Source organism: Colletotrichum tamarilloi, assembly GCF_030869305.1.
Source record: "Colletotrichum tamarilloi strain Tom-12 chromosome Unknown Scaffold_1.1, whole genome shotgun sequence".
In the NCBI taxonomy this organism is placed as follows: Eukaryota; Fungi; Ascomycota; class Sordariomycetes; order Glomerellales; family Glomerellaceae; genus Colletotrichum; species Colletotrichum tamarilloi.
In genome coordinates this window covers 688182-703960 of record NW_026849384.1, presented here as the reverse complement: position 1 = coordinate 703960, position 15779 = coordinate 688182, and the positions used below count along the sequence as shown (strand labels likewise).

General features: G+C 52.9%; 6 protein-coding genes across 6 annotated transcripts; 5 read left to right on the top strand and 1 right to left on the bottom strand.

Annotated features, from left to right (window-relative positions):
* Positions 1 to 433: 433 nt before the first annotated feature.
* On the top strand, positions 434 to 1102 carry CTAM01_00236 (cytidine deaminase; the record flags this gene model as incomplete). Its single annotated transcript, XM_060516290.1, has 3 exons — positions 434 to 789; positions 885 to 966; positions 1025 to 1102. The coding sequence occupies 3 exons, from the start codon at positions 434 to 436 to the stop codon at positions 1100 to 1102; spliced, it is 516 nt and encodes a 171-aa protein (XP_060388916.1).
* Positions 1103 to 4480: 3378 nt separating this feature from the next.
* CTAM01_00235 (ATP-dependent RNA helicase eIF4A) lies at positions 4481 to 6029 on the bottom strand (the record flags this gene model as incomplete). Its single annotated transcript, XM_060516289.1, has 5 exons — positions 4481 to 5134; positions 5192 to 5550; positions 5604 to 5672; positions 5750 to 5824; positions 5996 to 6029. 5 exons carry the CDS (start codon positions 6027 to 6029, stop codon positions 4481 to 4483), a joined length of 1191 nt encoding a protein of 396 aa, XP_060388915.1.
* Positions 6030 to 6997: 968 nt separating this feature from the next.
* CTAM01_00234 (F-box domain-containing protein) lies at positions 6998 to 8760 on the top strand (the record flags this gene model as incomplete). The annotated part of the gene is made up of 2 exons (XM_060516288.1): positions 6998 to 7356; positions 7593 to 8760. 2 exons carry the CDS (start codon positions 6998 to 7000, stop codon positions 8758 to 8760), a joined length of 1527 nt encoding a protein of 508 aa, XP_060388914.1.
* An 830-nt stretch (positions 8761 to 9590) lies between these two features.
* Positions 9591 to 10284, top strand: CTAM01_00233 (uncharacterized protein; the record flags this gene model as incomplete). The annotated part of the gene is made up of 2 exons (XM_060516287.1): positions 9591 to 9654; positions 9698 to 10284. Coding segments are annotated over 2 exons (651 nt in total), but the record flags the coding sequence as incomplete, so codon positions are not given.
* Positions 10285 to 10607: 323 nt separating this feature from the next.
* On the top strand, positions 10608 to 12901 carry CTAM01_00232 (smr domain-containing protein; the record flags this gene model as incomplete). Its single annotated transcript, XM_060516286.1, has 3 exons — positions 10608 to 11548; positions 11604 to 12290; positions 12343 to 12901. 3 exons carry the CDS (start codon positions 10608 to 10610, stop codon positions 12899 to 12901), a joined length of 2187 nt encoding a protein of 728 aa, XP_060388912.1.
* A 1092-nt stretch (positions 12902 to 13993) lies between these two features.
* CTAM01_00231 (uncharacterized protein) lies at positions 13994 to 15331 on the top strand (the record flags this gene model as incomplete). The annotated part of the gene is made up of 2 exons (XM_060516285.1): positions 13994 to 14784; positions 14866 to 15331. The coding sequence occupies 2 exons, from the start codon at positions 13994 to 13996 to the stop codon at positions 15329 to 15331; spliced, it is 1257 nt and encodes a 418-aa protein (XP_060388911.1).
* Positions 15332 to 15779: the final 448 nt, after the last annotated feature.

Sequence of the window (15779 nt, the reverse complement as noted above, 5' to 3'; positions counted from 1 at the left end):
GTCCAATCCGGGGGTCTAATGTCATGAGTGTAAGCAACCCAACTAGGCAGGAAGTTTGAAGGCGGAAACGGACGTCTGCGACGGTTGGGAGAGGACGGGAGGATTCATGGCAAGTGCGGGTTTTCGGTTCCAAAACTGATAGCAAAAAGATTACTTTGAGGAGACGCAAACGGAATTCGGAGACGGCCGGGGGGCGCTTTTGGCACCCGGACCCCCCATAAAGGGAGCATGCCAGTAGCTCTCACAGAGGGCGTTCCCACCGTAGAGACCGCCGAGAACAAACTAATAGCAGCAGCCCGTGGTGGACCCATCATCCAAACTACACACATAGGATCATAGATTCGTCTCATACATCACGTCCGCTTCCTCATCTCTCAACCTCATTATATCACTCCCTTTCCCACACATATCTTTGCTCTCACTTAAGATCAATATGGGCTTCACACCAGAGGTTTTCGATATCGCCAATGAGTCTCAGACGGCCGAGACAGCCAAAAAGTACGGACTTACTCCAGCCGAGGTGACTGAGCTTCACCAAAAGGCAACGGCAGCAAAGGCGACGGCGTACTGCCCTTACAGTCAGTTCCGCGTAGGAGCCACACTATTGTCTAAAGATGGACAGTACACATCTGGAGCAAACGTTGAGAATGCCTCTTATCCGGTTGGCACGTGTGCCGAACGAGTAGCCTTTGGCAAGGCCATCACAGAGGGCATCCGGGGTTTCAAAGCTGTCGCCGTAGCCACCGATATTGAGGCTCCGTGTAGCCCGTGTGGCATGTGCCGGCAGTTGTAGGTCAACCTCTTGAAGATACCCTAGTCCCGCAGCCTTCGGATACATATCATGAGCCATCAAGGCGACCCTTGACTGACATTTCTTTTGTTAGCATCCGTGAGTTCGTGGACCTGGAAACGCCCATCCTCATGTTCAACAAGGACGGAAAGTATGCAGTCATGAGACTGGAAGCCGTAAGTTCACAAAACCCAAGTCATTGAGCCAAACTCTTGGGCTGATCATCGTGAATAGCTTCTCCCGCTGTCGTTTGGCCCTGAGTACCTCCCACCACCAGACGTTCTGGAGAGGGCCCGGGCCGGCGGAAAATAGGCCGTTGAACGGCCCGTCGTCGTGCTATACAAGTAGGTGAGAACCTACGAGCTCATGCGCTCATCAGCGATAAGTGTGTGGAAAGAGCTTTTTGCTGTAGGGACGAAACGTCCACACGACCCCTCGTGGTACTGATGGGGATCAGATCATTGGCGCAAGCTGGTATGGGGTGATTTGGCGTTGAGATTGGGTAAGGAAAGGGAAAGCATGCTTGGCCAGGGTGATGAGGAGTGAGCTGCCCGAGTCAATCGACTTGATGCAGATGGGCAGTCGATTGAAATTCGAACCCATACATGTCTTGAGTAGGATATTGCAATAGTTTAGGACCGATGGCTACGGTCTTCAGTCATCCAATCTACAAACAGATATGTCACTCAACATGTGCCTATAGCTTGTCGTGAATTTAGGACACATATTCCCCCAAGCAAAAGTTCCGAAATACGATTTGCCTAACCCACGCTGGGAAATTAGTTCTTGGCTTTTGGGTGTTGAAAGATGGGTCTCATTACCAAGTGCTTGGTGTTTCGAGTTATTATATGGACTCGTCCGTTGAGTATCTGGGAGCCAGGCATCACGAGCGAGTAGCTTGGGAGTTAGATATCCGGAATAAGGAGAGGAGCCGGCAGGATACCCCTTGAGTATCACAGGCGTGAGTGGGAAAATCTTCTGTCAGTTTGGTCTCCTACTATTGGATCATTTGAAGACATTGACTGCATGTTGACCAATGTTCGGCGGTATTGTGCATTGCATACTGCGCAACATCTAGCAAATATCAAGCAATGTCCGGGCGTCTTGCGGATTCAACAAGACTTTACGACGGGTGCAAGCCAACGATGACTGCGAACACTCTGGCCCAAATATTCATAGCAGACATGTCCTGTCAATAGATCCGGCATTGCACCACTTTGGAACCCCACGGATATGAATAGCGTCTCTACCTAGCAGTTTACGGCGGATGATGTGCTCTCCTTGAACAGACTTTCATTTTACAGTAGCTCTTTTTCTTTCTTTTTGGCACCGATAAATAGCAGCCTTCGCCATGTATCTGCCAAGTGTATGGCAACAAGAGTCTGCTTCTTTCAACGGGCGAGATGCTTGAATCACCTTTCAAGACCTTCAAAGAACTATGCTCTGTACATGATCTACCGCCATGTGGTTGGCAGCGCCTACTCTTACCGCCTTCGCAATGAGACTCCTCAGGTATGCAACTTGAGGAGATCGCGCTTCTAGCAACGCACATCTTAATCAAGGCCGAAAGAAAGCATCGTCAGAACTTGTCCAAACATGATTGCTGATTTGAAGGTGCCAATTGCACAACCCGGAGATGTACTGCCAAAGCAGCCCCGTATAAATGGACAGGGGCAGTTTCCCCATCTCACGCCCCCTTGGCAAGGGCCTGGTCATTCGTTTAGTTGCATACACTCAATAGTTTCAATGCAGGTTTCAATCCCGCTTCCTTGCAACCCTAACGAACTGCCCAAAACGAAACGAAACAGAAAGGGGAGGGTGGTTCCCAGGGGTGGTCCCCTCCCCGACACCTCAGACGGTCCTTTGACAGGACGGAGGAGAAAGGGAGGAAGGGAAAGGCCGGAAGGGCCAGGGCAAGGAGGGGAGGGGAGGGAGATTCTGCTGTAAGTCAGCCGCGGCGGATGAAAAAAAAAATATCCCCCGGGCATGAAACTTTTCTCCCCCTCAACCAAGGTCTATCCCGCACACAACTCGAAACCCTCATCGGCCGGGCCACAAAAAATTGTCGTCTGCGCGCCGGTGCACTGCACCGGTGTCTCCGGGTTGTTCAACGAAAAAAATATCATGTTCGCCATGTCGAGTGTATCACCAAGTCTGAAGGGTAATATGAAAAGATATTGATCTTCTTAGTTTGTGGTAAGCGACACTGAGTCTCGACGAGAATGACTTTGGTGGTGACGGGGTCTTGGTGTGTTTGGCGGGGTAAAGACCGATGTCCCGCAAACGCAGCAAATCCCCCACCAAAATTTTGGCAGCACTGACATTCAGGTTCTCTCGCTGAGGTGAAGGGGGAGGAGGGGTTGTTGAGCTCTGGCCTGAGGATGAAGCCTAAGAATGGCTTCTGCCTCAGGCGCTGAGCACGGACCTACTGGTGCGGAACCTACGCCCTCTATAGGGGGCCAAATCTGCTCTTGCTTTCGCCTTCGGGCATTTGGTCAATTTGAAACGATACAGAGAAGATGTAAGTTTATTCTGAAAGCCCCGGGTTCGAATCGTGCAACAGTTACTAACCTCCCTGACAGTAGCATGGCCCCTGCACTAAGGATGACACGCTCAATCAAAGAGAAGCTACCAATTTTTTTGAGCTTTTTTTCTTCACTGGTTCGATATAACGTGAGGCGATTGATCGTGATTTTTTTGGTAGAATTTTCAAACTGTGTTACTGCAGCACAAAATTCGGTCTAAGGGAACCTGAAGAAGAAAATGTTGTCGCATCGTCCATGAGCCCCACAACTGCACGCTCAGGCTCCGACTGGGCTATGTCGAGCCACGAACGTTGAGAACCTTTACACAAGCTGGGATGCGACCAGAGAGACATCGAAATTACGGCCCGCCCACGTGGCGCAGCCCAACCTCGTTTGATGGGCGGCGGTTGCTTCCAAGTGCCTTGACAACAGGACCCAGCTAGGCCTTGCTCAACGGCCCCATTCACTGAACGCACTGCGTGTTAGTTAGTGTCTGAAAGGACTCCAGCCACTGGCAAGCCTGTATGGTGGAACATCCGAGGGCGATGCTCCATGTCGTGGCAGCAAGTCGCCCTGCCATTCCCAAGTATCCAGCCTCGTGCATACTCGCCCCCGCTTCCTTCGTTGGCACCCTGGTGGTATACTGCCTTGCGATCAGAGTGTCAAGAGGGGAGTTTGGGGTATTTCGCCGTAACGTTCTGCTACGACGTATGCTCAGACACAATCACTTTGAACAAGAGAGACACAGAGAGTATTTTTAAGAGAAGATTCATCGTGACGTGGCCCCTACGTACAGAGAGACTAGGAAACCGAAAATCAAAAACTAGAACCCTTGCCAATGATTCTTTTAGGTACCAGTCCGCCGCACCTTCGTGGTATTAAGGTGCCAAAAGACTCGTAAGCCGTTCCGCATGCAAGCCAGTTTTCAATTCCACCCATGAGTCGGGGCGCGTCCAGCAGTCAACCAAGAAGATGGTCAGCTGGCCACGCCCTGTGACTCGCCAGGTAGCCTTCCGCGATCTATCAACAAACAAGTCCTGATGAATCTCGAGTAAAATCCACCCTCGAGCGTCAGTGCCAGATCCGGTGCGTGATCGATCTCGGCAGACAACAGGGCCTGTTCCGTTCCAAAGAGAAAGTATGCGTGTATCCGTGAATTCGTTACTTAGATGAGGTCGGCAACGTTCATGGGCATCTCCTCAATCTGGGTGCTGTAGAACTGCTCAATCTCTCTCATCATGCGGACGTCCTCGGCGGTAACGAAGTTGATGGCAACACCCTTACGTCCGAAACGACCACCACGACCGATGCGGTGGATGTAGTTCTCGCGGTTGGCGGGAAGGTCGTAGTTGATGACCAGGGAAACCTGCTGGACATCGATACCACGGGCCAGAAGGTCAGTGGCGATCAGGACACGGGAAGATCCGGAACGGAACTCCTTCATAATCAGGTCACGCTGAGCCTGGTCCATGTCACCGTGCATGGCGGAGACAGTGAAGTCACGGGCAGTGAGCTTGTCGGTGAGCCAGTCGACCTTTCTGCGGGTGTTGCAGAAGATGACGGCCTGGGTGATGGTGACGGTCTCGTACAAGTCGGAGAGGGTGTCGAGCTTCCACTCCTCCTTCTCAACGGCAATGTAGAACTGCTTGATACCCTCAAGGGTAAGCTCGTCCTTCTTGACGAGAATGCGGACGGGGTCGCGCATGAACTTGGTGGTGACCTCAAGGACGTCCTGGGGCATGGTGGCGGACAGAAGGACGACCTGGGTGCTCTGGGGAAGAAGCTGGAAGATGTCGTAGATCTGCTCGGTGAAACCGCGCTGAGAGATTATATTAGCACGTAATCAAGAAAAATTGCTGTCTTTTTTATAGCTTACAGAAAGCATCTCGTCGGCCTCGTCAAGAACGAACATCTTCATGGAGTCGGTCTTGAGGAAGCGGCGCTGAATCATGTCGTGGACGCGGCCAGGGGTACCGACAACGACCTGGGGGCCGTCCTGGAGAGCCTTCATGTCGTCACGGACGCTGGTACCACCGATGCAGGCGTGGCACTCAATGTTCATGAAGTCGCCGATGGCGACAACGACCTTCTGGATCTGCTGGGCAAGCTCACGGGTGGGAGCAAGGATGAGGGCCTGGCAAGCCTTGACGTTGGTGTCGATCTTCTGGAGGACAGAGATGGAGAAGGTGGCGGTCTTGCCAGTACCGGACTGAGCCTGAGCAATGACATCGTGGCCTGGGCAAAGCGTGAGCAATGGAGTTCGCAAAACAATTAGGTATTTAACATACCCTTGATGACGGGCATGATGGCACGCTGCTGGATGGCGGAGGGACGCTCGAAACCGTAGGCGTAGACACCTGGTGAGGCAAAGTCAGCAACATAGTCCACAGTGAGGGCATTTCCGCCCGAAAATTTTGAGCGCGGGAAGACATACCACGAAGGAGCTCCGACTTCAGGTTCATGTCATCGAAGGAGTCGACGGTCTCATCGTAGTTCGACTCGATCTGGCCTGGCAGGAGATATTTGTTAGCGACTTGTCGTCTTAAAAAATAATGCGCTAGGCGCTGGGTAGAGGGAGGGGGAGGCGGTCGGTCGGCGACTCGTAGACGTCCTCAGTATCGAAATACGAAGCCTTCCACAGCCGCGCCCACGTTCTCTCATATGTTGTCGCAAGACTTACCCTCAGGCACATCCTCAAGACCCTTGTCAGCCATGATTGCGGTTGTGTTGTGGAAAAAATCTAGATCACAAGCACAGCTTGGGATCTAGAAATATCGTCGTGAAGGTGGGGTTTGGCGAGGGGTTGGAAAATCGCAAACGTCTCGTTGGAGAGTTTTGCGAAATATGTCGACGAATCGAAGTCTAAGAATTAAAGTCTCAACTAGATCCGATACTCTTGGCGAAACGCAAGAGTAGAACTGAATCTAGGAAAAAAGGGTGCGTTTGGTTTGGTTGTTCGTGGGGTGATGGTGCACGTTGATTGTTCGGGGTGGGAGACGAAGTTTTTATCAGCAGCTGCAGGAATTCTTGACCACGTAAAAAATTTCCTGGCGGCGGGCGGCCCCTCGATTTATGCGGTAAGCGAGGTGGCGCTAAACGGAACAGGCAGGATGGGTGATTAGGGCACACCCGCCGTGCCTTCCTTAGTGAATGAGCGACCACTAGCAGTGCAGCTATGAGAGACTGCTGACAGCGGGACACAGCGCTGGCAAGGCCGGAGATAGCAGGAACGATACAAGGCACAGCAGCCGCACTTGCCTGCTAGGTTTTCTTTGCTCTGTCGCCCATCCCGTCCCCCTCGAGGGTGCATCGTGGCGGAATGCCTACCAGATTTTCTTCTAGACAATCTTCATGCATTAATTGAGTCACAGAACATGTTTATCGAAGCATGTGTCCGCCACGCACTGCTGCCACACCTAGCTCGTACCACCTGCACCTGCGATGCCGCTACGCCCAGTGACATGATTCCTTGTACAGCTATTTTCTCGTCTCATTTTCACACCCTTCTTCTTTGACTTTAGACTGTCAGGTAGATTCTTCAACCTTTTTGCATGTCTGGTTTCTCCAACGTTATCCCCGCCACTGTTTTTTTTCCTCCCTTTAGCCAAAAGCAGCACATACACATGTCAATGTCCTTCCAATGACCCAAGGATCCTAGTCACTCGCCTACCTACCACCTTACATGGCGAACGATACCTCATCTGTGCCACACCATGGCACTGTATCCAATGGCCGGACCAACAGCCATGCTGACAACACCAGCCTCGACGACTATGACTCAAAGGCCCTTGAAAATGCAGTCACGTCGACTGAGTCAATTCCAACTCATCCTTTGGGAGTGAAACCGCTGGGCAACCAGTATCTCTCGGACCGTCCGAACGCTCGGAAACACATCGGATATCTGAAAATTTTGCCCGATGAGGCTCTTATGCTCCTTTTGGAGTATCTCGATGAGAATCGTCTTCGAAAGCTAGGCTACACTTCCAGGTTCCTCTACGCATTCTGCCGATCGGATGATTTGTGGAAGACGCTATTCCTTCAGTAAGTCAGCCACTTTGTTGAGTAGAGGGAAATCATGAGATCGGGTGTTATTGGTGTCTAGTGGCAAGCGCTGCGACTTACAGAGTCATCCGCACCCCGGTGGTTTTACTCAATCAAAATAAGAGCTGTACTCGACTGGGCATTCCTGGTGACTCTTACCCTAGAAGGATCAGAGAACGTTACCGTGATCACGTATCTTGACTAGTAATTCATTGACTTTACTAACGCAATCTTAGATCTCACAGCTCAGGAAGATTTGAGGGCAAATGGCAAGGATCCTGGAGGGCTACCCAGCTGAAACTCTCGTCTGAGCAACAAGCAGTCATTGATTGCAGTGATGTCTTCTCCGACGTTCTACACAGACCCTTTGTCTGCAGCCATGTAGATTTGAAGCAGTTCACCTCAAGGATACCAACTCGCAACACGATTCAGCGCATGGAAACCCTGACCTATGAGGAGTTTTCTGAAAACTGGACCGATACCCCTTTCGTTCTCACCAACTACATCCAGAAGTGGCCCGTTTGCCACGGATGGACTATTGATACCATATCGAAACGCTACCACGATGTAGAGTTCCGCGCAGAGGCTGTTGACTGGCCCTTTTCGACATATAACGAGTACATGAACAACAACGATGACGAGAGCCCTCTTTATCTATTCGACAAGAAATTTGCCGAAAAGATGAAGATTACGATTGGCCAAGAGGAGGGGGCAGCTTATTGGAAGCCGGAGTGCTTTGGTCCGGATTTATTCGAGCTTCTGGGAAAGGAACGGCCTGCCCATCGCTGGCTCATCATCGGGCCTGAACGGAGCGGATCAACTTTTCATAAGGACCCCAACGGGACAAGTGCATGGAACGCGGTGATCCAAGGTGCGAAATATTGGATCATGTTTCCACCCGCGGCTATGGTCCCCGGAGTGATTGTCTCGGAGGACAGCAGCGAGGTTACCAGCCCCTTGAGCATCGCAGAATGGCTTCTCGAGTTTCATGCTGAAGCACGTCGGTCACCCGACTGCGTCGAGGGTATCTGCCAAGAGGGGGAAATCCTACACGTGCCTAGTGGATGGTGGCATTTAGTGGTCAATTTGGAAAGCGGAATCGCCTTGACCCAGAACTTCGTGCCGAAGAACCAGCTCTCCGAAGTCATATCATTCTTAAGGGACAAGCCAGATCAGGTTTCTGGCTTCAAGCAAGAGGTAGCTGATCCATACGTATTGTTCATTGAGCGACTCCGCCAGGAACAGCCAGATTTATTAGAACAGGCCCTTCGGATTCTGGAGAAGAAGAGCATCCAAAAAAAGAGGAAGTGGGAGGAAGCAGTAGGCGGAAGCCAGGCAGAGGCCAACGGAGGTGGCTTCAGCTTCGGATTCGGGGATGACCTGGATGATGAAGAAATCCCTTAAGCTGCCTATTGCACATGGCAATACGGCGTACTAGAGCAAGGATTTGTCCGATACTGGGAGGCAGAGACCCTTCGTCGTGTTTGTCTTTCGAGTACATCACTCATTGTTTTCAAAGACATGGCTGATTTATCGTGGACGGAGCAGAGCCACCCTTGTATCTCCATCTCCTGGCCGCAGCTTTGTCCGACACACCTCGTAGGTATCCCTCAGCCGAATGGGATTTGGAAATAGAGTACAAAAATGGCTCCTTGGTTGAACCTTGCTCGGTGTCATCAAAGTCAGCTCACTCACTAAGACGGAGCGACTGGAGTCAGAATAGTACAAAGGGCGTATTGTGGTCAGCAAGGGCAGAGCTGAACAGAGGATCGGCTTCAATGAAAGCACCGAATAAACGAGAATCTGTCTTCCAATCTTGTTCCGCTACCGAGTACCTCGCCGCTTAGCATCTAACATTGGAAAGACAGCATTACCATATTCCCTTTCCAGTCTAAAACGTATTCGAGTAATTCCTCAAAAGCAAGAAGAACCCACAACATATAGCATACCGAGATGTTGGATTTCTTTCCAGGGTGCAGGTATAGATAGCTTCATACTTCAGATGTCGGGTCTCACGCCATAACCCGCTTCAAGCTGTCGCTGAAGTCAGAACCCTGGGCATTCTTGAATTCGAACAGTTTAGATGAAAATGTCACTGCCCAGGATAGGAGGGTGTCTACCGAACTTGAGGTAAGGCGAGGTACCAGGCAAGGTACGTACATCATTTTCCCCACCCCGTTGTGGTCGTCCCTGAGGACTCCCATCAGTGGATCACTGGGTGGGCAATTGGGAGGTGTGCTTCTTGGGGGTACGTCCCGGTTACCTATCCTAGCGTGCCTCGAGATTGGCTCCTTTCCGGTACGTGCCCGCTAAGCGTGAGTCCACTGACACCGGGTCCCAGTTCCCCGACCCCCAAAGAGCTGTTGGCCAGCTGGTGGGTGGTGTGCATCATCCCTTCCTACCTACCTTTCTAGACTCTCTCTCACCTTGCCTCAACCTGTTTCCTTGCATCCACAGGAGCGGTGCAGCAGCAGCGCAGGAAGCACGCACGCACCAGTACCCGACCGCAACTCACCTTACCTCTGCCGCCCTCAAGTGGCCCCGTCCTCAGCTGAAGGGGAACGACGACGTGCACCTGGCTGCATTTCCGCCATCCAAACCACCATCTCCAAATCTCCCATTTTCCTCCCGTCGTGTCTCGCTTCTACATTAGCCTTTCAACGGCTGGCAACAAAGGCTCAGTTTGCGAGCAACCCAAGCCCACCTAAAAGGGGAAGCCTCTTTTCTTTCGCGTACTTTATGCCCGTAATACCGACCGCTTCATTCAACAGCAAGCTCGAGACGATCCCCCCTCTGCCCCTGGCTCCGAAACCATGTGACGGAACCATCGAATCCCGCCCACCAACTTCGCTCCCATCGCCAACTCGCTCGCTTTTCTTCGATTACTCTTTCAAGTACACACGAGACTTCAGCGCGTCCTGCTTCTAGTAGTTCTGACTTTGCGCTGGCGGACAGAACTCGTCTACCCTCAAACACAACCCCCCACGGCCATCCGCGAAGGCTGACATCCGACGTCAACTCCTACCTAAACCCTGCCTGACGCCGCTACAACCGCTGCTTTTGCATTCCCGCCGTCAGCCTTACGTAGTAGTTGCTCCGCTTCAACCCAAGACCGAATACCATCTATAGACGCGCCGTTACGGTCTCGGCTCTAACCGTTACATACGCACGCAATACATTACTTTTGACGCACCTTTGCTGCCTCTATCTGCTATACCCAGGCCCGCGTCTTGGCCTCCAACCGCGCAAACATGGTTTCCGACGAGCATTACGAGATCTGCCTACCGATTCTCCAGGATGTCACCCTCGAGGATGAAGACAAGACGGACAAGCTAGAAGATCTCCTGCGAAACCAGACGACTCTGAATGGCTCCTCACTAGATAATGCGATCCTGGATGTCCTATGGCGATACCGTGATGGAGGTGGACTGGCGGCCTCCCCTCCTCCTATCCGCCAGACTATCTTGCGGCGACCATCACCTGCATCATGGCGCGGCAATGCCACTCCTCTGTCTGGCTCGCCCAGACTTGGGGTCAGTCCTTTGGCCCCTCCAGGCTTTGTTCCTTCCTTTACTCCATCTTTCACGAGAACGAAATCGTCTGCGGCCTCTCCCTTCTCCTCTCCGAGGCCCTCTCCGAGACTTGCATTTGCGACACCCGCCATACCCAATAGCCCGAACTTGAACGCATACGAGTTCGCCAACGACAAATCACCTTCTCATGAAACTTTTGGCGACTATCAGACGGAAAACGTGGAGTGGCTTGTCGCCGATGATGCTATCAGCGTTACATCATCTGTCGGAACCTCAAGTGGCCTGAATGCTGCTGCGCCCGAGTTTTCCTCCATGTCGTCACAGCAAGCTGACATGTCTCCATATGACATGCTGCGTTCAATTCTCGGCCGGACGCGAACTGATGAGGAGATTGAAGCAGCTCTTGCCCTCCATGGCTACGACCTAAGCGCAACGATTGCATCAATCATGGAAAGTCAGGCGCAAGAGAACGGATATAGCAGCTCGCAGCCTGACGACAATAAGGTGTCTCTGATAGGAAAGGCGCTTGCTGCAGAAGGACGGCCCAGTACCCCAGCTGGACAAAGGTCGGGCGTTATCTGCAAATTCTACATGTCCACGGGACAATGTTTAAGGGCAGATTGCAGATTCAGTCATGACTTGAGCAATCATTTGTGCAAGTAAGTATATCCTACTCCAGCTTTAAGTACAACTTCAGCTAACATGACTACCAAGATACTGGGTAATGGGCAATTGTCTAGCTGGCGAAACTTGCATATTCTCCCATGACCCAGCACATCTAATGAACAAGCTGGCGCTGGACGGGGCCAGTACTCCGCCAACAAGGCAGGCCAACTTGTCCGATCTGAACTTGTTCCCAGCACTTCCACCCGGCACGCCTGATCACATTGGCAGTTATAGCGGAAGCCCAGGTGTTACAATCGGGCTTACGCCCCCACCCGGCCTGAAGCCGTTCTACGCGAGCGACAGCCCTCGGTCTAGATCTCGCCCAGGAAGCCGACACCAGCAAGCGAGGGAACTTGTGGCTCCGTCGCTGGACGATGCAGACGCATTCCCTACTCTAGGCTCTGCTGCAGCGAAGCAAGGCAAGAAACACCACGGGAAAAGGGGTGGACACGGCCACAATCATAAGGAAAATTACGCACCAAACTCCCTTGCTGAAATCGTCAAGATGTCGCCGTCTCCAGGGCCGGCTTTGCTCCGCCAAGATATTAAAAAGATTGGACGAAATGGGAGCTCAACCAATATCCGGAACGGGGAAAACAGCGCGGCAGCACAGGCGATCCAGAATCCGAAACACATTCCGTGGTTAGAAACCGGCGAAAGAGCCAACAAGGCCTACCTCAAAGCTCGACAAGAAGCTATTAAGCACGGCGGTCTCAGGAATAAGTTCCTCCAGAGGTAAGAGCAGCAATTTCTGAAAGATACTTCGCCAGACTAACCACTAAACTAGCGCTGCTCAAGCATGGAACCGGAACGATGCTAGGGCTGCCAAAGCTCTGAGTCTGCGAGGCCAGAGCGAGAATGACTTGATGCGGAAGGCACATCGAGAAGCAGCGCGCGAGCTCTATGAGGAACGCAACAGAGGCATTGCGAACAGTTCCGAGATATATGTAGACCTGCATGGACTTCACCCTGAGGAAGCCGTGGAATACCTTGAGCGGGTTCTAATGGAGAACGGCAAGGAGACTCGACCGATTTACGCCATTACCGGTACTGGTCATCACAGTAAGAACGGCAAGGACAAGGTCGGCAAGGCGATTCGTAACTTCTTGAACGAGTGGAGGTACGCCTACCGCGAATTCTCCGTCCCTGGAGATCGCAACAATATGGGTGGCATCTTGGGCATTGATGCTCGAAGCTACGACAAGTCGTTGGCGCGTGAAGGAACGTCGAGTGCAGACGACAGTAAAGAGGAGGTTGATATCTTGAGTCAGGGTGTGGAAATTGGGGACGGCAAAGTCAGGATGCTTGTTAGGGATCCTCCGAAGGGGCCTAGTGGACGGCGATAACAACCGGCTACCTAGAAGTGATGAAAAGACAATAAAGTAGAAAGAACCGCAAGTAGAAAATGTCAACAAGACGCTCCAGGAAGCGAACTCCTCTATCAGAATTATCTCAAGGCCCTAGCGCGTAAAGTGATGCATTATTGCTGATGACGACGGTGGAAGTAGAGCCGCGTCTAGGTAAGATCGGGCGGGTATCCGTACCTTACGGTAGGTTGAGTTCATGCAGGGAAGAAGCACTTTGAGCTTTCCAGCTCGAGTGGAGCCCCCACCGAGGTTGGAGAGCGCCGGACACTGGGCCGGTCAGTCGGCAGGCAGACCGACGTGGACGGGATGCACAGCGGCTGCCATTTTGGGACGTGCGAGTGCCTTATGCATCGAACCCCCTGTATGCCATGCAATTGAAACCGTCCGCAGGAAACATGAGACATTCTCATTGCGTTTTCCCATGAAACGGGCTCTTTAGGTAATGCTCTGTAAACGTCGTCATCAGGAACGGTAGCAAGCCTTGGTGTTCCAACTCTGAGTTTCTTTTCTGCGCAAGTTCACGTATTTTGGTTTCCTACCACGGCCCTTCTATACGTGTAACCGTACATTCTGGGGCAACTAAAATAAGGTACGTCGTACTAGGGCATTTCCAACGACCCTGGAGAACCCCGGTTATTTTTGGCAAGGTAGCAGCCCGCCCGCATTGACGGGCCCGGCGATCCATGGAAGTTAACCGCGGACCTTCCGTAACGCATGTCTCTAGGTGTGGCTTGGGGCACTCTGGTTAGGCAGCTTACCTCATCGCGGTGGGTGAGTGAGGTCAGCTCCTTCAACATTGCGACGCATTCTCCTCCCTCATCACTATTCTCTGTGTTCCATTTCTGTACTTCCCTCAAAGATTATCCCATTTTGTCGAAATGGCCTCGGAAACTTTTGAGTGAACCAGTTATAATTCTAACTGCGAAAGAAACGAAATTACGGTAAACGAGCGTGCAATCCACTGGTCGAAGCCCCGCGAATAGCTTCCTGTATCCGGAGCCTCCGGGCCCCAAAAAGCCACCACGCTTCCAGTTGTCTTTGCCTCCTCCGATCCCCGATCGACTACCCACGATGCCGGCCGACTACGAATCAGCAGCGAGGGCGCTTTCCCTCTCGCCGAATCCCCCGTCCTCTCCCTCCGAAGCCCACGCCGACGTTCGCCCGCCATGGATCCGCAACATCGGCGGTAACTCGTCCTCCTCGAGAACGACAACCACCCGCCGCATGTCCGCGGCACGCTTCGGCCGCGGGGGCCAATCCGGCTCCAGGCGCACCACGGCGCTATCGGGCGTGAACCGCGCGGTGCGCTCCGCCGTCAAGGCCGGCAACCGCCTCTGGAGCATGTACCTCGGCCTCAGCCCCGTCCAGCGCGTGGCCGTCGCCGCGTTCCTCCTCGTCGTCAACGTCCTGGGTCTTCTGTTCCTCATCTACTCGCACGCAATCTTCAAGTGGCTGGCGCCCGTGTCCCAGAAATGGCGCGCGCTGCCGTTCGGCTGGCTCATCATTTGGGCCTTCACCTTCATGACGGCCTTCCCGCCCATGATAGGCTACAGCACCGCTATCTCGGTCTCAGGCTTCGTCTACGGGTTTCCACTGGGATACCCCATCGTCGCGACGGCCACGGTCGCGGGAAGCTTGACGGCTTTCTACACGAGCAGGGGCATCTTCAGCGGTTACGTGCATAAGCTCGTCGGGCAGGATCACCGGTTCATCGCGCTAGGCCAGGTGCTGAGGAAGGACGGGATCGGCATGTTGACGGCGGTGCGCTTCTGTCCGCTGCCGTATAGCTTGTCCAACGGGTTCCTGTCCACGATCCCTTCCATCAAGCCTTGGATGTTCGCCGTCTCAACGGCCCTTGCCAGGTGAGCACAGTAGGGACACCTAATTGTGTCCTCGCCTCACTTCCCCAAGTTCTAGCACAACTAACAGAGGATCCCGAATAGTCCAAAGCTTCTCGTCCACGTCTTCATCGGCAGCCGCCTCGCCCTCATTGCCGAAAAGGGAGACGAGATGACGGCCGGCGGCAAAGCCATCAACTACATCTCCATGATCCTCGGTGGCCTCGTCGGCCTAGTCGTCGGCTGGCTCATTTACCAACGCACCATGGCCCGCGCTGCCGAGCTGGCCCTGGAGCAGGCCGAGACGGAGGGCGGTCTGGTGCCCGGCCAGGACGCACCCGATTATTCGGATATTGAGGCCGGCCTCGTGGACCCAGAGGATGTGGCGGCGCTCATGGACGATGACGATATTTCGCTGTGGACGCGTGAGGCTGATGAGGAGGGCGGGTATCATGATGACGACGACGATGAAAATGAAGGCGGCGGGCAGAAACTCGGACGGGAGGGTCCCGTAAATCCGTTTGATGATGAGCACAACGGAAAGGGGGGCGGGTTCAAGGATTCGGATTAAGGCGTTTTTTTGTTTCTAAACGGACAGCAACGGCACTGTAGACTTAGAGCTGATGTGGCACTAGACACTGCTTCTAGACATTAAACATGACTGAAATGTTTCAGGACAAATGATGCTCAGGATAGCGTACGGGGAAGCACCAATCGGGCAGCAATAGTACGGAGTATTCTCGTGATATCAATGTCTCATTTCGGGTCTTGTGTGGTATCATACGGACGAGTTCTGTCTGCTTTTCCTCCTGCGTCCACTCATACCATACCCTCCCTTTCTGCCTCATCAATCCGTACATCAAGCTCGTGCAGTACACCGCGGGGTGTAGCTGGAATAAGGAAAATCCACGAAGGTGGACGAGGAAAACTAGCTCTGGATTAAAGGTCACATCCCAACGCCTTCGCTTAAAACAGACAAACGCCGCCCTTTCCCGAAAATAGAAAGTCGTATGTGCAAA